Source organism: Eucyclogobius newberryi, unplaced genomic scaffold, assembly GCF_026437365.1.
Source record: "Eucyclogobius newberryi isolate DKJ021-1_F unplaced genomic scaffold, fEucNew1.0.hap1 SCAF_9, whole genome shotgun sequence".
Classification (NCBI taxonomy): domain Eukaryota; kingdom Metazoa; phylum Chordata; class Actinopteri; order Gobiiformes; family Gobiidae; genus Eucyclogobius; species Eucyclogobius newberryi.
Genome location: NW_027316532.1, coordinates 16180477 through 16206061, shown reverse-complemented (window position 1 = coordinate 16206061; position 25585 = coordinate 16180477). Strand labels below are relative to the sequence as shown.

The 25585-nt window shown below is 48.8% G+C and overlaps 2 protein-coding genes and 1 pseudogene across 3 annotated transcripts in view; 2 read left to right on the top strand and 1 right to left on the bottom strand.

Moving 5' to 3' along the window:
• Positions 1 to 525: 525 nt before the first annotated feature.
• diras1a (DIRAS family, GTP-binding RAS-like 1a) lies at positions 526 to 5129 on the bottom strand. Its single transcript, XM_072439088.1, has 4 exons — positions 4974 to 5129; positions 2356 to 2548; positions 1257 to 1427; positions 526 to 849 (listed from the first exon to the last, which is right to left on the bottom strand). Exons 2-4 carry the CDS (start codon positions 2491 to 2493, stop codon positions 559 to 561), a joined length of 600 nt encoding a protein of 199 aa, XP_072295189.1. The 5' UTR covers positions 2494 to 2548; positions 4974 to 5129; the 3' UTR covers positions 526 to 558.
• A 1673-nt stretch (positions 5130 to 6802) lies between these two features.
• Positions 6803 to 8421, top strand: LOC140353842 (zinc-binding protein A33-like; annotated as a pseudogene).
• A 3200-nt stretch (positions 8422 to 11621) lies between these two features.
• The window catches only part of apc2 (APC regulator of WNT signaling pathway 2), a 40635-nt gene continuing 26671 nt past the window's right edge, over positions 11622 to 25585 (top strand). The window contains exons 1-7 of one of the 2 annotated variants that reach the window (XM_072439456.1): positions 11622 to 11692; positions 18416 to 18587; positions 19990 to 20080; positions 20309 to 20570; positions 21805 to 21913; positions 22007 to 22120; positions 24756 to 24830. In XM_072439456.1, the coding sequence (XP_072295557.1) occupies positions 18447 to 18587; positions 19990 to 20080; positions 20309 to 20570; positions 21805 to 21913; positions 22007 to 22120; positions 24756 to 24830 (792 nt within the window). In that variant the 5' untranslated portion in view covers positions 11622 to 11692; positions 18416 to 18446. Of the gene's footprint in view, positions 11693 to 12053; positions 12193 to 18415; positions 18588 to 19989; positions 20081 to 20308; positions 20571 to 21804; positions 21914 to 22006; positions 22121 to 24755; positions 24831 to 25585 lie in introns of those variants that run through there. The other variant, XM_072439457.1, reaches the window with a different exon arrangement.

The following is a 25585-nucleotide window of genomic DNA, read 5'->3' as shown; positions in this document are numbered from 1 at the left end:
GTTAGAAAAGCTGGCCACAGCCCATTGGATGAAACCTTTCCCTTTAGTCGGACTCAAACTCCGCCTCCCTCTGGTGTTTATGGCACTAAATGAAATGTAAACATAGAAGTGTTCGAGGTCCTTTTGGAAACATTTAAACTGCATGAGATTCTTGTGTCTGTTTAGCAGCTCAGATTCAGAAAAAGTGGCTGTGAACTGAAAAATATAAAACATAAACATGACTGTTTCCCTCAGACCCTTTGTGTCGTTTATGGCACCACATGAAAGTCTGAAATGTAAACGTAGATCCGTGCTTAGAGTTTGGTTTGTGGTCTTTGTGGCCCGTGTGGCATTCACGGCCCGTTCCGCGTTATGGTCGTGGGCCGCTCCGTTGTCTTGTTTTGCGGCCCGTGCGGTGGCCCGGCCCGTGGTGTTGTTCTGTGGCCCGGCCCGTGGTGTTGTTCTGTGGCCCGGCCCGTGGTGTTGTTCTGTGGCCTGGCCCGTGCGGTGGCCCGGCCCGTGGTGTTGTTCTGTGGCCCGGCCCGTGCGGTGGCCCGGCCCGTGTGATGGCCCGGCCCCTCACATGACGCTGCACTTGCCCTTGAGTTTGTCGGCCCGCGTCTGTTTCCCGCCGCGCTTGCCGTCGATGCTCAGGCTCATGTCGCGCTTCTTCTCGAGCGACAGCAGCTCCTGGAACAGTTCCGTCACGTTGTAGTTGGTTTTGGCCGACGTTTCCATGAAGGCGCATTTCCACTGTTTGGCCTGAGCTTCGGCCTGACTCGTGTCCACCTCGCGCTGGGAAATCTCGTCGCTTTTGTTCCCCACGAGCATGATCGGGATGGACTCCACGCTGCCTTTGATTGACACAATCTGCAAAACACGCTTCGGTTAGACACGCCTCATTTACAGCGCGGCATCGACACACGGGTTACGCCCATTATCTGTGAGATGGACCACCATGTGTCCAGTCGGCAGGTGCTAAAGAGTACCTCAGGTCTCTGTCTTAGGCCCAATTTTAATTTCCATCTAGATAAATAATGTTTGTGTTGCTGTGTCTAATATATTGAACCATATTTCAATCCGGACAGATAAATACAAACGTACTGTTTGAGCAGAAAATGGACCGTGTACATCGAGGCTTGTTCAGCCAATCGGCTTCAAATATGTGTCTGAACAGAACCTTTCTCTGCACTAACCCTGAACCTGGACTTGGTCTGGGTCTGAACCTGGACTTGGTCTAGGTCTGGACTTGGTCTGGGTCTGAACCTGGACTTTACCTGCTGGTAGATGGGCTTAATCTCCTCTAGAGACTGTCGGCTGGTGATGGAGTAAACCAGGACAAAGGCGTGGCCTTTGGAGATGGACAAACGCTGCATCGCCGGAAACTGGTGACTCCCAGTCGTGTCTGTGATCTGGAGAGTGCACACGCTCTTATCACAGCTGATCACCTGCAGGGACAGAGAGGGAGGGAGCTGAACAACTGCAGGGACAGAGAGGGAGAGAGCTGAACACCTGCAGGGACATGTCTGTGATCTGGAGAGTGCTCACGCTCTTATCACAGCTGATCACCTGCAGGGACACAGAGGGAGAGAGCTGAGATCCTGCAGGGACATAGAGCGTGAGAGAAATTAACATCTGCAGGGACATATATGGAGAGAGCTGAACACCTGCAGGTAAAGAGAGCTGATCACCTGAAGGGACAGAGAGGAAGAGAGCTGAACACCTGCAAGGAAAGAGAGCTGATTACCTGAAGGGGCAGAGAGGAAGCGAGCTGATCACCTGCCGGGAAGGAGAGGGAGAGAGTTTACACCTGCAGGGACAGAGCCGAACACCTGCAGGGACAGAAATTGAAAGAGCTGAACACCTGCAAGGACATAGAGGGCGAGAGCTGAACACGTGCAGGGACATAGATGGTGAGAGCTGAACACCTGCAGGGAAAGAGAGCTGTTCACCTGAAGCGACAGAGAGAACAGGGATGGACACCTGCAAGGACAGAGAGAGTAGGGTGGACTAAAGAAAAGGACTGAATTTAAGGAATGAACACCAGCAAGGCTTTTTATAAGCCTCACATAAATAAATGTATATGTTTTTAGATTTAAAGAAGAGATAATGGTGTGAGGTTAGTGAATACTGTATATCTCTTAATTATCCCACACCTTTATTAACTGTTTTTGGAAGAAATTTGTCAGTCTCATCGCAGGTCAAGTTTTTGTTTAATTACTTCACTCTAAAAGTAAGTGTTGCACTGTTGAGTTTTGGGGGGAAATATTTAGAAAACATTTGTATAGTGTAAGTGATAAGCTTGTCCCTGATAGGGTAATCAACCTGTCAATCAGGGCCATGTGAGCACAGGAGAGGAGGTGATTGGATTGTTACCTGTCTGTACGTGTCCTCCACTGTGGGGATGTAAGTGTCTCTGAAGGTTCCTTTGACAAAGCGCAGAACCAGAGAGCTCTTCCCGACTCCGCCCGCCCCAAACACCACCACGCTGTAGTCATTACTCTGCTCGGGCATGCTGGGAAAAGGGGTCTGAGGCCGAATCTGAGTCCTCTGAGGCGACTGGGCTCTGCTTTACCTGTGAAGAGAGAGAGAGGATTTATCAGGACGTGTTGGTGTAATGCCTCATTCGTCCAGCAGGGGTCCATTGTGATTCAGTTGTTTCATATTTTTTTTTAAACGATACTTTCGACACTCATCCAAGGGTCATTCTCAATCTGAAAATCGAGACCGGGAACACAGATATTTATCCTACTCTGATTAGGCCCCGCCCCGGTTCCTATTTAATGATGGTCTTTCTTTTTTAACACAGTTTGCCTCTTTAACTCTTTCTCTTCATCTTTTGTCCTGCTCAGAATCTTCTCCTCACTGTCTTTGATCGAGTGGTTTGTGTCTTTAAGATGAAGATGCACGGCACTCTGTGGTCCTGAACTCCAGTGTCTTATGTGCTGATTAAGCCTCTGGTGCAGTGGTTCTTCAGTCTCACTATGTGGCGCTCTTTACAGCTTTCTTCACTGCAATGGACAGAATAAACTACATTGTTCTGTTTTTGTGTTGCATCTTGTCCTTAGGATGAACCAGTGTGTATCTTAAAGTGTTTCCTGGTTTAAAATAAACAGGGATTTCATGTCTAAAAATCCTTTTTCCGACAGTCCCGAGACTTAAGCGACAGAAAAGTGGTGTTACACTTCATCCACAAAATTATGTGTTTTCTACATGATGGACAAAGAGAAACATCTCCAACTGGACCCAGATGACCTCACGGTTTCATATGATGTCGCGTCCCTCTTTACCTGCATCCCGACCTCTGAGGCAGGAGCAGCGGTGAGGACCAGACTGCAGGAGGACGCCACCTACAGGACAGGACCAAACTGACTCCTGAACACATCTGCAAACTGCTGAACATCTCTCTGAACACCACATACTTTCAATTCGGGGGACAATCTTTTAGTTTATTCCTGGTGTAGTCCTGGTTTAGTCCTGGTTTAGTCCTGGTCTAGTCCTGGTTTAGTCCGGGTCTAGACCTGGTTTAGACCCGATTTAGACCCGGTTTAGACCCGGTTTAGACCTGGTTTAGTCCTGGTTTGGACCTGGTTTAGTCCTGGTCTAATCCTGGTTTAGTCCTGGTTTAGTCCCGGTTTAGTCCCGGTTTAGACCCGGTTTAGACCTGGTTTAGACCTGGTTTAGTCCTGGTTTAGTTTAGGTGTAGGTCCAAACAGAGACTTATCGTGGACTAAACTAGGCCAGGACTACAGCCGGACTGCGGGGGACACGCTCTGACGCGGTTGCCATGGAGACTGAGATGGGGAGCATCACTGTGGAAACCGCCTCCCACACATGGCATCACTTCCTGTGCGGAGGTGGACGAGGGAAGTCCAGGGACCAAAATAACTCCAGACCCAGAGAAGTCCTGGTTTACACCTGGTTTAGTCCTGGTTCAGTCCTGGTTTAGACCTGGTTTAGACCTAGTTTCGACCTGGTTTAGTCCTGGTTTCAACCTGGTTTAGTCCTGGTTTAGTCCTGGTTTAGTCCTGGTTTAGACCTGGTTTGGTCCTGGTTTAGTCCTGGTTTAGATCTCGTTTAGTCCTGGTTTAGATCTCGTTTAGTCCTGGTTTAGTCCTGGTTTAGATCTGGTTTAGTCCTGGTTTTGTCCTGGTTTAGTCCTGGTTTAGTCCTGGTTTAGACCTGGTTTAGACCTGGTTTAGAGCTGCTTTAGGCCTGGTTTTGTCCTGGTTTAGTCCTGGTTTAGACCTGGTTTAGACCTGGTTTAGTCCTGGTTTAGTCCTGGTTTTCAGTCCGTTTGAATTTCTTCATTTAAAACACAACAGACTTTCTCACTCTTTATCCCGTTTACTCTCTCTCCCTCTTTTATCCTCTACTCTTTTCTCTCCTTTCTCAATGATAGCGTCTCTCCCTTTTTCTGTCCTTCCCTCTCTCACCCTTTCTCCATTTTCTTCTTCCTCTCCCTAATCTTTTCCCTCCCCCTTCGTTCCCTTTCCTATCACTTCTTTTTCTATCTTTCCTCTGTCTCCTTCTCTCTTTCTCTCTCTCTCTTCCTCTCTCTCTCTTCCCTCTCTCTCTCTTGTGAAAGCGCGTGCGTCTCTGCGGCGTCACGACGCTCTCTCACGCGCGCTCTCCTTCTCACGCACGTCCTCACGCACACGTTCGCACCGCTCTCTCTCTTCCCAGTTCTTTTTCTCTCTTTCTCACGCGCGCAGACCGGTGGCACGCGCACTCCCGCCTCACGCACGCGCACACGGTCGCTGTAGGTGCTGATGAAGAAGATGAAGATGATGCTGATGCTGAAGATGTTGAAGCTGAGGATGAAGATGGAGATGATGGAGATGCTGAAGCTGAGGATGAACCGGGCCGATGAACCGGGCCGAGGATCCGAGCAGCGGGGCGTCCGCAGGAGTCCGGCCAGGGAAGGACGCGCTGTTCCCGGCTGCACGCAGAGCCGGGAGCCGCTGCCCGCTATGAGAGAGCGGGCGTGTGACGTCTTACCGTGGACGTGTGGCCGGGCTGGGTCTACTCTGGAGCGGCTGCGAGCATCGCGAAGCCCCGGTGTGTGACTCAGAGCGTCTCCGGCAGAAGCAGCAGCGTCCTCCGCTCCATCCGCGCGTCTCACACCGCACTGAGGACACTTCCGCCCAGAACCTTCACAATAAGAGCACCGCCCACAACCACTCCGGATCATGTATTAGTCATAGAAAGAATAAAACCCGTGACAAAACAGAAAATAACAGGAACAAACACAAATAAACAGTAGATTTGGCACTTTCACTTGGATCTGTTCTACGGTGACATTAAAGGGCACTATGTAACTTTTTTTGGTTTGCCAACTCTTGTCGTCACTTTGCCTTGATTGCTGCAACTAATGATTACTTTGGTAATTAATTATCAACAGTTAAAATTTTTTTATGTTAATTGGCTTGTGAAATGGCTTTGAAAGTGTGATTTTTACTCAATTTGATCAAAATGTAGGTAAAAAGATGCAGTGTTTGGACAAAAAAATCATTTCCATCAAAAATGTGTATATTTCTTGTGTCATTTGCTGTAATTACGGCTTTTCCTTCGTCAGATAACCTGTTCTCTCAGCTCGGGGCATGTGGATGGAGTCCTTTATCCTCAATAATAAGTTGTAATTCATCAATTTATTTGTTTCAGACATATGACTGAATGCACCTTTAATAACTTAGCTCACTGCAGGTTTATCAAATCAATTTATTTTTGTAAGGCCCAAAATCACAACAACAGTTGCCTCTGAGGGCCACAGGGAGAAATGAATCAACAATGTCTGTGGTGGCGAGTCAGACAATGTCTGTGGTGGCGATATTTAATATATGTTTATTTCATTAATATGTTCCCACACATTTACAAAAGAGCACAATCTAAATAAATAAATAATGAAAGAATGAATAGTAAGGGGAGCCGGCGGTAGAAATATATTATTGTGAAAGTGCCTCGTCTGGGCGGAAGTGAGTGTTTCTGGACTCCTCGCGCTCCTCTGTTCGTCAGCGTCACGCGCAGACGTCAGGAGCGTCATGTATCGAACACCTTCAGGAAAAAAAAGACTTCACTGGGCGCGTGGGTGAAGAGACAAAGAGCAGATTTAACATAATACTTTCAAAATAAATATGTGGAGTTGATGGTGAGTTTAGTTCTGAGTGACATCATCAAGCTCATAGTTTAACCCTGAGATGGAGCAGATCATTCCTGGTTTAAGGTCAATAATGATCCCAGAACATTTGAAATAGACCTGTTTTATTTCGAACACATACAATGTTTGAAATTGGGTTGAATTTCAACATCTGAAGGGAAACAAGTGATTTGTAGCTCCCAAACAGGTTCAGGTTTGGATCCTGTGACGCTTTTGAGACAGATGATTGGATCAACACTAACGAAACACAAAGAAAAGAAAAAACACAAAAGAATAATTTCTGTTCAAACTCTGACTTGATTTAGATGCTACACACTCACACACTCACACACACACACACACACACACACACAGATACATACACACACACACACACACACACAGACTCACACTCACACTCACACACACACACACACACACACACACACAGACTCACACTCACACACACACACACACACACACACACACACACATACATAGATACACGCACATGAACACACACACACACACACACACACTCATGACGCTCATGACCAATGAGAAATACAACCCTGTGTGTCAGATGCCCTCCCATCCTCCTGTAGTGTTTAAGCTGGAGCAGGCCAAATGTCTCAACAGCGCCCCCTGCATCTCCTGCTGCTGCTGCTGCTGCTGCTGCTGCTGCTGCTGCTGCTCAGACTCTCACTCAGGTGTGAACGACTCTTTCAGAGGAAAGTGAAAGAGTTGAGTCAGTCTGCAGCAGGGCGTCGCACACAGAGGACACAGACCTGTGAGTCTTGTGACTTTTGTTGAAATGGAGCAGATCTCTGCAGTGGAGGACTTCCTGACTTGTCCTGTGTGTCTGGAGATCTTTAAAGAGCCAGTGTCTCTGGGCTGTAACCACAGCTTCTGCTCCAGCTGTCTGCACCACTACTGGGACGAGAACAAGACCAAGAACTGCCCCCTGTGTGTGAGAGTTTCCATTAGTGAACTTTGCTCTGAAACAACTGAGTCTTTCCTTTTCAAAGAAGGAGCCGGCTCCAGCAGGAGAGAGGGAGAAGTTCTGCAGCTCACACCCAGAGCAGAGCCCTCTGTTCTGCCTGGACGAGTGCCGCCCTCTGTGTCCTGTGTGTGAGCCCTCTCTTCACTCTGGACATAAAGTGGTGTCTGTGGACTCAGCCGTGAGTGAACTGAAGGAGCAGCTCCACTCACAGCTCCAGCCTTTGGCCCTGAGGAGAGAGCAGGCCTCAGCCTTACAGCGACAGTATGAGGAAATAAACCTTCACGCACAGACACAGGTGAAGGAATGTGAGCGACAGATCAGGGCGGAGTTTGAGCGGCTGCACCGGTTCCTCCAGCAGGAGGAGGAGTCTGTGCTCAGAGCGCTGAGAGAGGAGCAGAGCAGACAGGCCCAGACCATAGAACCACAGCTGCAGAAGATCAGGGAGAAACTGTCCACTCTGGAGCAGAACATCCTCACTGTGGAGGAGCAGCTGAAGAGACAGAGCATGGACTTTATCAGAGAGTACAGACACACTCACGAAACCACCCAGACTCTGCTCTCACAGCCCGGCCCAGAGCTGGGACCAGGACTCCTGATAAACCAGGCCAAAGTCCTGGGCAACATGGGATTCAAGGCCTGGGACAAGATGAGGGCCCTGGTCCACTACAGTCCGGTCCTTCTGGACCCAAACACTGCAGAGAGATGGTTCTATCTGTCTGAGGATCTGAGGGGAGTGAGACGTGGAGACACTAAACATCAACAGGTCCCTTTAAATCCAGAGAGATTCACTAACTATGCCAGTGTCCTGGGCTGTGAGGGCTTCAGCTCCGGCTCACACCAGTGGGATGTGGAGGTCGGGGGGACCATCCGGGATGGACCATTGGTGTGACCAAAGAGTCTGTCGACAGGAAGAGAAAGATAAATCCTGATCCAGAAAATGGACTCTGGTATTTAGGTCTTGTCGATGGAGAATACTTTGATCTTGTTGTTAATAAAACTCTGAAGCTAAAGCGAAGCCCTCAGAAGATCAGAGTCCGACTGGATTATGACAAAGGGAAACTGTCTTTCTCTGACGCTGAGGACATGTCTCTGATCTGCTCTCATGAAGAAAGACTCACAGAGAAAATGTTCCCGTTTTTCACTGTTTATAAAACTGGAGACTCCAAAACCAAAGAGATTAAAATATGTTCCACCGAAGGACTTTAAAAGACTCTTTATCTTTATCCAAACTTTGTTCTAACTTTTTCAGGTCTAAATGAATTTGAACACGTTTTTTGTCATATTCAAACAAAGTCTTTTTAAACGGTCAAACTTCACAAACGACAGTCATAAAGTCTGTGTTAGTTTGGTTCATTATTGAATCAGGTAAATATAAATGTTATATATTACGGTTCTATATTTGTACGTTTGGTTTTGTGGATGAAGTTGAAAATCCTGCATTTTAGCCTCTGAAGTCTGCTGTAATATAATTACAATACATCCCTCATGTCGTCCCTGTAGTTTATTTTATACTTATATTTGAACTGTCATTTAATACATGTTGTGTATATTCACTGGTAAAAGGTTATTACTTACTTGTGATTTCCGTTAAAATTAGCTTTGATTGAATAAACCGTGACGTGTTGGTGATGTCCAGCCTCATGTGTGACTCGTTTGGCCTTTTTGGAGCATTTTCAGATTTCTGCACAGAAGCTAAAATATCATTAATATTTTATCATCTAGAACATGTTGTGCTTTGTTTAGAATAGATCTGTGTCATGTACTTTATGTGCTCTAATATAACACCTAAGACTTAATTTGAACTTTATGAATCTGAACTCTCTCCATTATAATTGTATTTGTGCATTAGTTTTTAGGGCCTCGATCTCCGGACAGAGACTAACTCTGGGGACATGGAATGTCACCTCGCTGGGGGGGAAAGATTCTGAGCTTGTGCGGGAGGTTGAGCGATACCGACTAGATATAGTCGGCCTCACCTCCACGCACAGTTTGGGCTCTGGAACTCATCTCCTCGAGAGGAGCTGGACGCTGCACTTCTCTGGTGTTGCCTGCGGGGAGAGGCGGCGGGCTGGTGTGGGCTTGCTTATAGCCCCTCAGCTCAGCCGCCACGTGTTGGAGTTCACCCCGGTGAACGAGAGGGTCGCGTCCCGTCGCCTTCGGGTGGGGGACAGGTCTCTCACTGTTGTGTCGGCCTAAGGGCCGAACAGCAGTGCAGAGTACCCGGCCTTCTTGGAGTCCTTGGGAGGGGTACTGGACAGTGCACCGACCGGGGACTCCGTTCTTCTACTGGGGGACTTGAACGCCCACCCGAGCCTTGTTCAGTTATTGGACTTCTGTGCCATGGATTGTCAATAACGAACACCATGTTCAAGCACAAGGGTGTCCATCAGTGCACATGGCACCAGGACACCCTAGGCCGGAGGTCGATGATCGACTTTGTTGTCGTGTCATCTGACCTCCGGCCTCATGTCTTGGACACTCGGGGGAAGAGAGGGGTGGAGCTGGTGGTGAGTTGGATCCGCTGGCGGGGGAGGAAGCCGGACAGACTTGGCAGACCCAAGCGCATTGTGAGGGTCTGTTGGGAATGTCTTGTGGAGCCCTCTGTCAGTAGGGTATTCAACTCACACCTCCAGGAGAGCTTCTCCCATGTCCTGGGGGAGGCTGGGGACATTGAGCCCGTGTGGACCATGTTCTCCAACTCCATTGTCACAGCGGCAACCCCCGAACCCGGTGGTGGACACCGGAAGTAAGGGATGTCGTCAGGTTGAAGGAGGAGGCCTATTAGGCCTCTTTGCTTGTAGGTCTCCTGAGGCCGTTGATAAGGTACCCACTGTCTCGTCTTCGGAAGAGAGACTGGGGACTCGGAGGCTGACTCGTCCATCACCCAAGTGTGTTCCAACTACAGAGGGATCACACTCATCAGCCTTCCCGGTAAGGTCTATTCCAGGTACTGGAGAGGAGAATCTGACCGATTCAGGAGGAGCAGAGTGGTTTAGGTCCTGGTCGTGGAACACTGGACCAGCTCTAGACTCTCCATCGGGTGCTCGAGGGTTCATGGGAGTTTGCCCAACCAGTCCACATGTGCTTTGTGGATCTGGAGAAGGCTTTCGACCGTGTCCCTCGGGGTGTCCTTTGGGGGGTGCTCCGGGAGTACGGGGTCCGGGGCCCTTTGCTCAGGCCTGTCCGGTCCCTGTATGACCGGAGCAGGAGCTGTGTTCGCATTACCGGCAGTAAGTCAGACCTGTTCCCAGTGCATGTGGGACTCCTCAGGGCTGCGCTTTGTCACTGGTCTAGGCGCAGTCAGGGGTCGGAGGGTGTCCGGTTTGGGGACCACAGGATCTCATCTCTGCTGTTTGCAGACGATGTTGTCCTGATGGCTCCATCAAACCCGGACTTGCAACATGCACTGGGACGGTTTGCAGCCGAGTGTGAAGCATCTGGGATGAGAATCTGCACCTCCAAATCCGAGGCCATGGTTCTCGACCGGAAAAAGGTGCCTTGCCCTCTCCACGTGGGTGGGGAGTCCTTGCCCCAAGTGGAGGAGTTCAAGTATCTCGGGGTCTTGTTCACGAGTGAGGGAAGGATGGAGCGTGAGATTGACAGGCGGATCGGTGCAGCAGCTGCAGTGATGCAGTCGCTGCATCGGACTGTTGTGGTAAAGAAGGAGCTGAGTCGAAAGGCAAAGCTCTCAATTTACCGGTCACTCTACGTTCTGACCTCACCTATGGTCATGAGCTTTAATGACCCAAAGGACAAGATCGCGGATACAAGCGGTCGAAATCACTTTCCTCCGCCGGGTGGCTGGGCGCTCCCTTAGAGATAGGCGGAGGAGCTCAGTCACACCACACGGGAGGAGCTTTGAGTAGAGCCACTGCTCCTCCAGCTGAGGTGGCTCGGGCATCTGTTCCTGGGCGCCTCCCTGGGGAGGTGTTTCGGGCATGTCCCACGGTGAAGGGGCCCCGTGGAAGACCCAGGACACGTTGGAGGGACTATGTCTCTCGGCTGGCCTGAGAACGCCTTGGGAGGAGGAGGAGCTGGAGGAAGTGTCTGGGGAGGGGGAAGTCTGGGAGTCCCTGCTTGGACTGCAGCCCCCGCGGACCAGCCCCAGATAAGCGGAAGAAGATGGATGAATGGAAATAAGACACGTTTGTTTTTTTCAAGATTTTTTTTTCATGTCAAATTGTTTCTTTTATCTTTCTTCCTCCAGACCTGCCACATCCGGCCCGTTTGAAAGTCCTGGTCAGGATCCTGGCTCAAATCTGTTCCAGGTCCCGGTCTGAGGCACAAATTAACAATAGCCACCTTTTTCTATTAAAACAGGCCTGAACACGACCTCTGTGCTTTAATGTTCTTTTTCTATTAACGAACTAAAAGTCTAAAGATGTTTCATTTGACCTGCTCTGTCCGGTGCGTCTCCGGTGCGTCTCCGGTGCGTCTCCGCTGCGTCTCCGCTGCGTGACCCAGTGCGCGTGCTTGGTCCGTCGCCGTCTTCATTACGATGCACGCGCCCCTCCTTCAGCAGCAGCGCGCGCCTCCGCACCAGGACCGGGGTTCGCTCGCGCTTCTGTCATGAGGTAAGACCCTGAAAAAAACACACTTTTACATTTATCACACGTTTTTCGATCAGTTCTGTCCCGATTCTGCATTAGTCCCGGTCCGGCTCGTGTCGCGTTTGCGCACGCGGCTGCCCAATTAGCGCCGTTACGTCTTTGCACTTTTTCAGCCTCGGCCGCGGATTAGAGGCGAAAATCCGCTCTTTTTGCCTCTAATTCCTCTGTAAATCTGATTACTGCGGCCGGGTCTCACTGCTGATGCTGCTGATGCTGAAGATGCTGAGGATGCAGGTGATGCTGGGGATGCTGAGGGTGCTGGGGATGCTGTGCTGGGGATGCTGTGCTGGGGATGCAGGCTGAAGCGGGGGATGGGCCGCGCTGCACAAATGGCGTCGGTCGGGGATGAAATACGCAAAAGAAAAGAAATAAATAGAAATGTGAGCGCGTGAAACGTTGAGCCGCAGCGGAAGAGACGCGCACAAAAGCGGCCCGTGTGACCGGGAGGGACGCGCCATTCACGGGTAAACGGCGGAAAATGGGCCCGTTGTCAAGTGGAAGAGGGCGGATGAATGTCACTGCGGCTCCGGGCGGAAAAGCTCCGGGCCGCGGGCTGGAGTGAACAATAAGTGCGGGGTTTGGGGTTTTTTTCATTGTTCACGTGTTTTTACAGTGCTTTGACGTGAGAATTGTTCGTTTTTGAAGGAAATGTCAGACGTAAACGAGGCTACGCAGGCGCTTTGTTTGTTTACGCGGCGCAGATTTGCAAAGAGTGAAACGCGTGATCCAGATCTGGCCCCAATGTGACGATGCGATCAGAAGAAGAGATGAACCGCGGGTATTTTGGGGTTTTACTTTAAACTGGGATTAACCTTAAAACATCACACATTCTGAAAAGTGCAAGAAGTTTTGTCAAAGTAAAAGGAGATTTATGACACATCCAGATATTTTAGGTTTTACTGAACAATAACTAAATAATGTTGACCCGAGAACAGTTTTATTGAGCTATATTACTTACTTTACCACAAATTATACTCTTTTAGGAGCTCGATTACAAGTATAAGGCTGGAAAATGTTGTTGTTTTTAGCCTTTAGCGATAGAAAACTGTTATCTTTGCCCTGTTAAAGCTAAAACCCTTTGGATCTGATGTCAGTTATTACGTTTTTTTCATCATTTTGTCTCCAAAATTGCAGAACTTTGAATGCTTGAATGACGGAGCATTTTAAGGTCAGAATGAGTCATTATTACAGGAGATGACCTGGGTCAAGTTTCATCTGAGGGTCAGAGGCTGTTGTTGTTGTTAACGTCGTCATGTGTGTTGTAGAATATCTTCGGTGCATTGACTCAAAAAGGTTGACAAACGCTTAAAGGATTTGGTGAGACATTTGAAGGTGTGGCAGTGCATTGTGGGTATTGTCTTTATGTGATTTGAAACCTGAAAAACCAGGTCTAAACCAGGACTAAACCAGGACTAAACCAGGTCTAAACCAGGTCTAAACCAGGTCTAACCCAGGTCTAAACCAGGACTAAACTAGGACTAAACCAGGACTAAACCAGGACTAAACCAGGTCTAAACCAGGTCTAACCCAGGTCTAAACCAGGACTAAACTAGGACTAAACCAGGACTAAACCAGGTCTAAACCAGGTCTAAACCAGGTCTAACCCAGGTCTAAACCAGGACTAAACCAGGTCTAAACCAGGTCTAAACCAGGACTAAACCAGATTTCTTTTGAAAACAGAATGAAAGAGAAAAAGAGACTTTCGCTGGACACTTTGCTGAGTCACAGCTGTCCGTCTGTAAATGTGTAAATCCGCTCTGATGGACACGAGCCTCAGTGGATCAGGGTCAGGTTCCTCCTAGAGTCCAGCCAACGCCTCCAGGCTTCAGCAGACGAACGAGACTCAAGTCGGTCAGGAAAGTAGAGCTTTTGTCTTGGGCAATAGATTCAAACCAGGACTAAACCAGGACTAGACCAGAACTAAACCAGGACTAAACCAGGACTAAAGCAAGACTAAACCAGGTCTAAACCAGAACTAAACCAGGAATAAACCAGGTCTAAACCAGGTCTAAACCTTGACTAAACCAGGTCTAAACCAGGACCAAACCAGGACCAAACCAGAACTAAACCAGGACTATGTCTTAATGTATTATTAAAACTTGTAAAATAAAAACTAAACCGTTTTTTCATCTTGACTCTGTTTTTAGAAAAACAAGCCGTTTCAACTCTCTTCCAAGAGTCATTCTCAATCTGTGGATCGAGTCTGAGAACTCAGATATTTATCCTACTCAGTTTAAGCCCTTTCCACCGGGCGGAGCCTCCTGATAATAACTGTTTACAGTTTCACTTGAAACTAATTTTCTTTGTTTCCCTAACAGACCTGTAGTGGGCTATAGAAATCCTCTTGTGACCTGGCACCTCATCACTGCTGAGCTGCTCAGGGCCTCATGATGCTGCTGTAAACTGCCAGTAAATTGAACCTTAAACACTTGTGGTTAAAGAGGATTCTCTTTTGTGAGAGTGGTTTATGTCTTTAAGATAAGATGCACGGCGCTCTGTGGTCCTGAACTCCAGTGCTAAAGAGCCTAAAGAGCCTCTGGTGCAGTGGCTCTTTAGTCTCACTATGTGGCTCTTTAGTCTCACTATGTGGCTCTTTACTCTCATTATGTGGCTCGTTAGTCTCACTATGTGGCTCTTTAGTCTCACTATGTGGCGCTCTTTAGTCTCACTATGTGGCGCTCTTTAGTCTCACTATGTGGCTCTTTAGTCTCACTATGTGGCTCTTTAGTCTCACTATGTGGCTCTTTAGTCTCACTATGTGGCGCTCTTTAGTCTCACTATGTGGCTCTTTAGTCTCACTATGTGGCGCTCTTTAGTCTCACTATGTGGCTCTTTAGTCTCACTATGTGGCGCTCTTTAGTCTCACTATGTGGCGCTCTTCAGTCTCACTATGTGGCGCTCTTTAGTCTCACTATGGGGCGCCCTTTAGTCTCACTATGGGGCGCCCTTTAGTCTCACTATGTGGCGCTCTTCAGTCTCACTATGTGGCGCTCTTTAGTCTCACTATGTGGCGCTCTTTAGTCTCACTATGTGGCGCTCTTTAGTCTCACTATGTGGCGCTCTTTAGTCTCACTATGTGGCTCTTTAGTCTCACTATGTGGCGCTCTTTAGTCTCACTATGTGGCTCTTTAGTCTCACTATGGGGCGCCCTTTAGTCTCACTATGGGGCGCCCTTTAGTCTCACTATGTGGCGCTCTTCAGTCTCACTATGTGGCGCTCTTTAGTCTCACTATGTGGCGCTCTTCAGTCTCACTATGTGGCGCTCTTTAGTCTCACTATGTGGCGCTCTTTAGTCTCACTATGGGGCGCCCTTTAGTCTCACTATGGGGCGCCCTTTAGTCTCACTATGTGGCGCTCTTCAGTCTCACTATGTGGCGCTCTTTAGTCTCACTATGTGGCGCTCTTCAGTCTCACTATGTGGCGCTCTTTAGTCTCACTATGGGGCGCCCTTTAGTCTCACTATGGGGCGCCCTTTAGTCTCACTATGTGGCGCTCTTCAGTCTCACTATGTGGCGCTCTTTAGTCTCACTATGTGGCGCTCTTTAGTCTCACTATGTGGCGCTCTTTAGTCTCACTATGGGGCGCCCTTTAGTCTCACTATGGGGCGCCCTTTAGTCTCACTATGTGGCGCTCTTTAGTCTCACTATGTGGCGCTCATGTTAGGATACTAAGAAGAAACTCTAAACAGCCATTATCAGGAGGTTCTGCATCGTGGGTGGGGCTTATTTCTCAGATTAGATCCACAGATTGAGATTGAACCTTGGATAAAAGTCGAAATGTTTGACAACTGAATATTTTTCTACAAAAGAACCCTCCTGGATGAGAGGTGATATTGTGATGTATTTAGTTCTGTGTGATACAATGAGCAGTCTGAAATATAATATATACAGACATATAATCTTTAGGACCAGTTGTAACTCATCTTTTTAGTTTTACAGGGATTAGCAACAATTAGCAGCAATTAGCGGCAACTAGCTGCAATTAGCAGCAATTAGCAGCAATTAGCAGCTCACGTGCCTCATGGCTGTGACAGACTGGATTATTTAGCTTTTCTCCGATCTTTTACCTGCACAAGCTAAGGTTAGCGGCTAAGGTTAACGGCTAAGGTTGGTGGCTAAGATTAGCGGCAAAGGTTAGTGACTTTATAATGTAACTCTTGAATCACAGTGTGTTTAAACAGTGTTCCTCGTGTTGTGCAGTTAAAGGAATAATGGAGGATTTTTCGCCCATTTGAGAACTCAAGTGGAAGTGCGCATGCGCACTCCCCCCGTGTTGAAGCACGCAACAGCCTCATTGCTACACATGCGTTTGTTTATTAGCACGACGGATCACATCGCATTTCTTGTCTCCGTAGATTTCCGTCTCTTCTGAGCTCGAACTGTCTTTCTCTGTCTTAGTTTTGTCCTGTACACTGAGGGAACTATATTATGATAGATCCATGCACTTAGACACACACCGGCATATCAACCACGCATGTGCAGCCAGGGAAACGTGCTGCTATGGGAACGAGGCTGCAGGTGTGCAGTAGGTGCATCCTGTGGTTGAACTCCTCGGCTGTCCACGCCACGAGGAAATGAGACTCATTTGACCATTAACTCTTCTAACCTCTCCAGAAAGATGAATTATCTTGATTTTTGTGACTTCACAAACTCTTGAGAGTTCATCTTGTTAGGCTAGTGCTGATTCGTTTGCTCCGCACCAGTGGTTTAGCGAGCCAATCACATGGCATTTAGGGATGGCAGGCAGGAACCAATCACAGAGCAGAGTTGTGGTTTGGGCAGAAGTGAAAACAACCAAAACAATCATGGCGGGCCGACAGCAGTACTTTAGGATAAATATAGACTCTTTGTTTGTCAAACACATGCACACAGATCAGTCTGGAGTGAGACAGGTCGAGGTTAGTCCAATGAAAATGTGTAATTCTACAGTAAATCCTTAAGTCCTGCTTTAGATCTGGTTTAGTCCTGGTTTAGTCCCACTTTAGTCCTGGTTTAGTCCTGGTTTAGACCTGGTTTAGTCCTGGTTTAGTCCTGGTATGGACCTGATTTAGTCCTGCTTTAGTCCTGGTTTAGACCTGGTTTAGTCCTGATTTAGTCCTGGTTTAGTCCTGGTTTAGTCCTGCTTTAGTCCTGGTTTAGTCCTGGTTTGGACCTGGTTTAGTCCTGCTTTAGTCCTGCTTTAGTCCTGGTTTAGTCCTGGTTTAGACCTGCTTTAGTCCTGCTTTAGTCCTGCTTTAGTCCTGCTTTAGTCCTGGTTTAGACCTGGTTTAGTCCTGATTTAGTCCTGGTTTAGTCCTGCTTTAGTCCTGGTTTAGTCTTGGTTTAGACCTGGTTTAGACCTGCTTTAGTCCTGCTTTAGTCCTGGTTTAGTCCTGGTTTAGACCTGGTTTAGTCCTGCTTTAGTCCTGCTTTAGTCCTGGTTTAGTCCTGCTTTAGTTCTGGTTTAGTCCTGCTTTAGTCCTTGTTTAGTCCTGCTTTAGTCTTGGTTTAGCCCTGGTTTAGCCCTGTTTTAAACCTGGGTTAGACCTGGTTTAGTCCTGATTTAGACCTGGTTTAGATCTGGTTTAGACCTGGATTAGTCCTGGTTTAGTCCTGGTTTAGACCTGTTTTAAACCTGGTTTCTGCTCCATGTGGTCGTCCATCTTGTCTCTGATGCTAAGGGAAGCGGTTACCATGGTAACGAGACGGGGTTGGTCTCCAGGGAGAGTGCATGATGGGAACAGCAGTGGGAGGGGCTTCAGAGGGAGGATGCTCTTTGTTGTGACGAGGACACTCCCCCCTCTCTGTCTCGCGGTCTCTCTCTTTCTCATCACTGGTCTCCATGGAAACTGCTCATACTTCAAAGCCAAGCATCTGATTTATGTTCGTCTACCCACAATGCACTGCTGCGTGTGGACTTTACTGACACAGACAGAGCCTTACTTAATCATGAGATGCCAAACTAATGGTACCGAAGAGCGAGTTTAAAGGCTGAGAACGGCACAAATACTGCAGAATATGTGTCGTTTAAGAGCTCGTTAACCAGCTCGTTAATAATACGACTAATAGCATCAATTACAGCAGCTTCAACACATTTTCTTACAAGGGCCAGAACTATAAAGAATATTTTTCAGAGGAACAAACACAAAATGCATACAACCCTTCACACTAGATTAAAACATATTTTCAGAATAAAACATAAAAAAGATGCAGTGGAATATAAAACCAAAATACTTTATAGTATAATATCTAATGAGTACTGACAGTGAGTAAACCTGGTCGGCTGATCGAACTTAAACAACTGTAAATAGTTAACTTCAATAACTAACACATGAAGGTACTCGCCAAGGCAGACGCTTGACCTGAAACACAACAAAAGAATCTTCTCAAGGACAATTGATCGAGGAATTACATCAAAGGAAAAGGAAAAAACATCTTCATGGGGTCTAAACCTGCTACAGACGCTCTGAAACACCAGCGGGGATTATATCTGTAGTTCAGATGTTCCTCTATGTCATGTGCTCTTGGACCTGCATCTGGTCCTCACAAAGCACATCCTAAACGTAGAGTGGTTCATGGTTCTTGGTTCTCATGCTTCCTCCAGGAGCTCTGAAGAGTCTGACGTCTCCTGAGAATCTGCAGTTTGTTTTTGTTTCTGTCCTGCAGCTGGCGCTGTACGATCTTTAAACCTGCTCTGTCTGTCCTGCAGGTGGCGCTGTAGAGAATAGCAGCCTGTAAAGATGGCAGACACGGTGGCTTCGTACGATCAGCTTGCTCACCAGGTGGAGGCGCTGCGCCAGGAGAACTCCCACCTGAGGAGGGAGCTCAAGGACAACTGCCACCACCTGAGCAAGCTGGAGACGGAGACGTTTGGCATGAAGGTACAACACACAACTACACACAACTACACACAACCACTACACAACTACACACAACTACACACAACCACTAAACAACTACACACAACTACACAACTGCACACAACTACACACAACTACACAACTGCACACAACTACACACAACCACTACACAACTACACACAACTACACAACTGCACACAACTACACACAACTACACAACTGCACACAACTACACACAACCACTACACAACTACACACAACTACACACATCTACACACAACTACACAACTGCACAACTGCCCACAACTACACAACTGCACACAACTACACACAACGACACACAACTACACACAACTACACAACTACACAACTGCACAACTGCCCACAACTACACAACCACTACACAACTACACACAACTACACACAACTACACACAACTACACAACTGCACAACTGCCCACAACTACACAACTGCACACAACTACACACAACCACTAGGCAACTACACACAACTACACAACTACACACAACTACACAACTGCACACAACTACACACAACTACACACAACCACTACACAACTACACACAACTACACAACTAGGTTGGAGGATGACAAACCGTCCCGCCGCTGTGGGCGGCGCTCGCAAAAAGTACTTAAAAAATGTGTCCATGGGGCTCGTTATGAAAAGCCAATATGATCACACTCCGGACACACAGGAGCGGCGTATTTTCCAACACTTTTACAAAATAAAGTCTGACGTTACGCAGTGCGCCGTAATTTACGCCAGTCGGCACTCGCCGTTCTCTTAATTTATGTCATACGCCGCTCATAAGTGGCGGAGTGTGATCATATTGGCTTTTCATATCTTTTGGGGACCATGCGAGCGCCGTGGTGCTTTTCACGCCGCCTGCGACGGTTATCTTAATAACTGGCGGTATCTTTTGAGCATGGTGAGGGCCCGCCGCAGCATGGGGGCCCACCATGCTTTGTGTATTTTATTAAATGATTCCGAGTTCACATTTTGTTAAAGAAACACATTCGACATATTCACAGTTTTGATGAATTAAATGTGTGTGTTTCATATTCATCGTTGTGGTTTAATAAAGAAATAATGTTTAAATGTATTTTATTCTTTAAAATAGCGATCGGAAGCTCCTTTTGAGAGGACAAAGGCTCAGAGCGGTTTATAAATACGAGCTGGAAAAGTGTGAAGCGGGGCAGGGCATCAGGAGCAGGGGCAGGGCATCAGGAGCAGGGGCAGGGCATCAGGAGCAGGGGCGGGCCGATGGTGTCTGACCCGGAGATTAGACTAAAGCCTCTTCTTTTGGACCAGACGCTTCGTGGCGTTTCCTCTCACATGAAACTAACACTGTGGTCTTTAAACAGTGGAGTGTAAAGTGCAGTTCCCTGTGTGTCCTGCAGGAGGTGCTGAAGCAGCTGCAGCACAAGCTGGAGCAGGAGGCTGTGACTTTAGCCTCGTCCGGAAGAAGTGACGTCCTCCATCAGCTCAAAGGTGACTCCTCCTCTTTCACTCCCCTTTTCAGGAGCAGGGGCGGGGCATCAGGAGTAGGGGCGGGGCAGAGGAGCAGGGGCGGGGCAGCGCATCAGGAGCAGGGGCGAGGCAGAGAGTCATAAATGAAGTGTATCATTAGATAAATAAAGTATCATTAGATAAATTAAGTGTCTAATTGGATAAATAAAGTGTATCATTAGATAAATAAAGTGTGTTTGTTTGTGTCAGAGCTGCACATGGACCTGACAAACTACTACGAGCTCAAACACCAGCCGCACAACCTGCGCCTGCTGGAGGCGGGGTTCGGGGGCCCGGGGGCGGGGCTAGAGCTGGCCCTGCCCCCGCCCTCCACATCGTCACGGAAACCCCCCGACGACGACGACCTCATGCTGCCGCACCACTTCCTGGATGGAGCCCCGCCCAAGATCGCCGTGATGGGAGGGGCCGACGGCAGAGCGAGCGAGCGCCTGGACGAGCTGTACAAGGAGAGGTCAGAGGTCACGTGGGTCACACGGGATCACGAGGGTCACACGGGGTTCACACGGGGTCACAGGGGTCACACGGGGTTCACACGGGGTCACAGGGGTCACACGGGGTCATGGGGGTCACGGTGAACCTGGTGCTTGTTTCAGAACATTAGGCCTTCATGTAGAAAACACACAGAAGAGGGTGATATCCGAGTGATCAGATTTGTGTTACAGCGCCCTCTGCTGGCAGCATCAGGCACTATCGTTAAAAATAAGAACAGAACACGACCAACTTTCTAAAATATGCATTAGAGATCCATTGTTTTTTTCATGGCCAGCTCTATTAAGCATGTAGATGGATTTTTAACTGAATTTATTAACATTTATGCTCTGAAAAAACTGAAACTCTATTTTCTGATGCGTAAGTCTCTGAGGAAAGATGAGAAGAGACTTTGAGAGACTTTGAGAGACTTTGAGAGTCATTGAGAGACTTTGAGAGACATTGAGAGTGTTGTGGAAAAATATAATCTGGCCCTTTGCTTTTCAATTTTCAAATCCTATTTTCAATTGGATTTAGTTCTAACACAGTCAACAGCCTGACACAACTCCTCTTGGCCTGGAAATTTACATGCCCGGACCGCCTGGAGTGACTAGGAAGTCCCACGTTCTGTTTCACACTAGGACAAAGCCAGCAAGACATGTGAATTGAATTAATGCAAATGTACTGTCTCCTTCCTGAAACCCCTGTTTCTTTTATGTCCCATTTGCTCCTTGATTCCTTTGTACCTGAGAGACCAGTGACCGGGAACTTCTGTGTGTGGGTGTGGTCATGTGACCATCTGTGATTTAAGGAAGGGGACAGACGTGTGATGGGAGGACTTGGGAGATACACATTTTGGGGAGTAGGCAAGAGACAGACGCGTGGACTCGGCCTTCCATGAGAATGGCCGAGTCCACACGAGTTTCTTTCTGATTCAGCCACAAGATTAAACAGTTTACTTTCGAAACGAGACAACTTGCTTCTTTGTCTTATCAAGAGATTTTTGCCACCACAAGAGACATTGAGACTCAAGACTAAGAATCACTTTCAGTCAGAAAACAGGAGGTCCTTTGGCAACTGGTTCTTTGGCGTCTGGTTCTTTGGCGTCTGGTTCTTTGGCGTCTGGTTCTTTGGCGTCTGGTTCTTTGGCGTGACAGTTCCGTGTGTGTCGAGCTCGTCTTTGGTCAAACTCATTGCTTCTTCTCTGGTGCCTTCAGGGACCTGCTGCTGGGGCAGATGGACCAGGAGGAGAGGGAACGCTGCTGGTTCTTCTCACAACTCGAAGCTCTGACACAGAAACTGGCCCAGCTGCCGCGCATCGACACCGTAAGTCCAACATGAATATATCTAAAGTCCTTAGAGTTTGTTTTCAGGGTCTCTAAGGTCTCTAAGGTCTCTAAGGTCTGTTTGTTTGGACAGTTTTCGCTGCAGATGGACCAGATCCGGCACCAGTTGGAGTTTGAGGTGCAGCAGGTTCGCTCTGTGATGGAGGAGAGATTCGGGAGCCAGGATCAGATGGTCCAACGCACACAGGTGAGAGCCAGACCAGAACCAGGACCAGGACCAGGACCAGGACCAGGACTAGGACTAGGACTAGGACTAGGACTAGGACTAGGACTAGGACTAGAACCAGGGCCAGGACTAGAACCAGGACCAGGGCCAGACCAGAGCCAGGACCAGGGCCAGGACCAGGACTAGAACCAGGACTAGGACTAGAACCAGGACCAGGAGAAGAACCAGGACCAGACCAGGACCAGAACTAGAACCAGGACTAGATCCAGGGCCAGACCAGGACCAGGACTAGAACCAGGACCAGACCAGGTCTAGAATCAGGACTAGAACCAAGGCCAGACCAGGACCAGGACTAGAACCAGGACCAGGAGCAGGACTAGAACCAAGACCAGACCAGGACAAGGACTAGAACCAGGACTAGAACCAGGACTAGAACCAGGACTAGAACCAGGGCCGAACCAGGATCAGAATCAGAATAAGTTTATTGCCATTTATCAATGAACAGGATTCACGGATATAGGAACTTGTCCTGGCGGTTCGGTGCAACACAAACATAACACTGAACAATAAATACAAAAACAATGGACAATAAATAACAAATAACTACCGGGTATTAAAACGGGTAGGTAGTTAACAATAGACATGATATGTGCACAAAATAAAATATGTGGTGCAATAAAAGTGGACAGTGCAGTGAGTGCAAAGTGCTTAAGAAGTGTTCATGAGTCCAACAGCAGAGGGAAAGAAACTGTTCTTGTGACAGGAGGTTCTGGTCCGGATGGACCGTAACCTCCTGCCTGAGGGGAGTGGCCTCCTGACTGAGGGGAGTGGCTCAAATAGTCCGTGTGCCGGGTGAGAAGGGTCGGCTGTGATTCGACCTGCACGTCCTAGAGTCCTGCAGACGTACAGTTCCTGCAGAGATGGAAGGTTGCGGCCGATCACCTTCTCAGCAGAGCGTTCAATGCGCTGTAGTCTCTGGCTGTGGCTCCAGCATACCACACAGTGATGGAGGAGGTGAGGATGGACTCAATGAAGGCCGTGTAGAACTGCACCATCATCTCCGCTTGCAGCTTTGCTTTCTTCAGCTGCCGCAGGAAGTACATCCTCTGCTATGCCTTCCCGGTGAGGGAGCTGATGGTGAGCCCCCACTTGAGGTCCCGGGTGATGGTGATACCGAGAAAGCGGAGGGAGTCCACAGTGGAGATGGGGGAGCCCGAGGTGGTGAGACGGGGCTGGGGGGGTTTACCTTTCCTGAAGTCCACAACCATCGCCACTGTTTTCTGGGCGTTGAGCTCCAGGTTGTTACCGCTGCACCAGGACACCAGCCGGTCCACCTCCCTCCTGTAGAGACTCATCCCCGTCTGCGATGAGCCCGACGAGGGTGGTGTCGTCCGCAAACTTTATTAGTTTTACGGAGTCGTGGCTGGAGGTGCAGCAGTTCTTGTACAAGGAGAAGAGCAGGGGAGAAAGTACGCAGCCCTGTGGTGCTCCTGTGCTGATGATCCGTGTGTCCGAGACATTCTTCCCCAGCCGCACGGACTGCGTCCGATCCGTCAGGAAGTTGGTGATCCACCTGCAGGTGGAGTCGGGTGCGTTGAGCTGGGAGAGCTTATCCTGGAGCAGAGAAGGAGGATGGTGTTGAAAGCCTAGCTGAAGTCTACAAACAGGATCCTGGCGTAGGTTCCCGGGGAGTCCAGATGCTGCAGGGTGAAGTGGAGACCCAGGTTGATGGTGTCGTCCACAGACCTGATGGCTCTGTAGGCGAATTGCAGGGGGTCCAGCAGGGAGGAGGTGAAGGACTTGAGGTGGGGGAGGACCGGGCGCTCAAATGGCTTCATGACTACAGACGTCAGCACCACGGGTCTGTAGTCATTAAGTCCAGTGATCCGGGACTTCTTGGGGACAGGGACGATGATGGACGACTTGAAGCAGGCTAGGACATGGCATGACTCCAGGGAGGTGTTAAATATGCCAGTGAAGACAGGGGCCAGCTCGCCTGCGCAGTGTCTTAAGGTGGCCGGGGTGACACCGTCTGGTCCAGCAGCTTTTCGCCGGTTGGATTTGCGGAATAGTCTGCACACGTCTTGTTCCTGAACTGTAAGAGGGGTGGGGGAGGTGGGGGGGACCGGGGTTGGGATGGCAGAGGTGGCCACAGTGGGGGAGGGGGAGTCAAATCTGCAGTAGAAAGTGTTATGTTGTTGTGCCAGTTTTATATCGTCCACAGCAGGGGGGGCGCAGGACTTGTAGTTGGTGAGAAGCCGGAACCCACTTCACACAGAGGTGGGGTTGTTGTCAGAGAACTGCTGCTTCAGACGCGTACTGTAGCGGGCTCTAGCTCTCGATACCTCCCTCCTAAACCCGTACTTTGCCTCTTTGGCCATGACCAGGACTAGAACCAGGCCAGACACAGACCCAACAGAGAACAGTCCTAGACCAGATTCAGACCTGGCTTGGTCCATTTGGCCTGTGACTCTCTGTAGAGCTGTGATGACACTCGTGACATTTTTACAGTTTTGTGTTGACCCTTTCGTTGCCTCTGTTCAAAAGCTGAACGTCCTCAAGCAGCCAACATCTCAGCTTTGTGTTTGAAGTATATTTACAAGAACATAGAGTGACCGTTGCCATAGTGATTGAGTTTGTGTTTATTCTTTCTCAGCTGCGAGTGTCGCGTCTGGAGCAGCTGGAGCGAGAGCTGCAGGAGGCCAGAGGCTCCCAGGAGACTCAGCTGCAGGTCGGGACAACACAACACACACAACACAACACACACACAGACACACACACACACACAACACACAACACACACAACACACACAACACACACACACACACACACACAACACACACACACACACACAACACACAACACACACACACACACAAAACACACACAACACACACAACATGCAACACACACAACATGCAACACACAACACACACAGGAGGCCAGAGGCTCCCAGGACACTCAGCTGCAGGTCGGGACAACACACACAACACACACACAACACGCCCTGGACACAATAAACAAACGGCCTGGTGCAGTCGGGCTGGTCTGAGTCTTACAATTTGAGCTTTTTCTAACATCCTCTGTCCTGCCTGACCAAGAACACGTCAAAGCACCTGTGACTGGTTCAAAACACGTGGAACAAAAGCAGCTTTGAACATTAAAATAAATAAATGAGTTTGTTGAGTAACGGGAACGGAGTTTAACCGTGTTTAGAAGTCTCTATAATCCACCGTTTCTGCTTGAAGACGTTTCTCACTCAAACCGTCCTTCAGACAAGGCCTCAGTGTCATGATGGTCATTCAGAGGGTCCTTCAGAGGGTCCTTCAGAGGGTCCTTCAGAGGGTCCTTCGGAGGGTCCTTCGGAGGGTCCTTCAGAGGGTCCTTCAGAGGGTCCTTCAGAGGGTCCTTCAGAGGGTTCTTCAGACTCGTCCTAAACCCCAGGTCCAGACTCGGGTCCAGACTCTGGTCCAGACTCTGGTCCA

What these genes read in the sequence shown, in the direction of transcription:
- diras1a (XM_072439088.1), bottom strand. Translation starts at nt 2,493, where the DNA reads ATGCCCGAGCAGAGTAATGACTACAGCGTGGTGGTGTTTGGGGCGGGC. An exon ending in TGGAGGACACGTACAGACAG is followed by an intron (nt 1,428 to 2,355) that starts GTAACAATCCAA and finishes CTGTCCCTGCAG; the next exon opens with GTGATCAGCTGTGATAAGAG. An exon ending in TTAAGCCCATCTACCAGCAG is followed by an intron (nt 850 to 1,256) that starts GTAAAGTCCAGG and finishes CGTGTTTTGCAG; the next exon opens with ATTGTGTCAATCAAAGGCAG.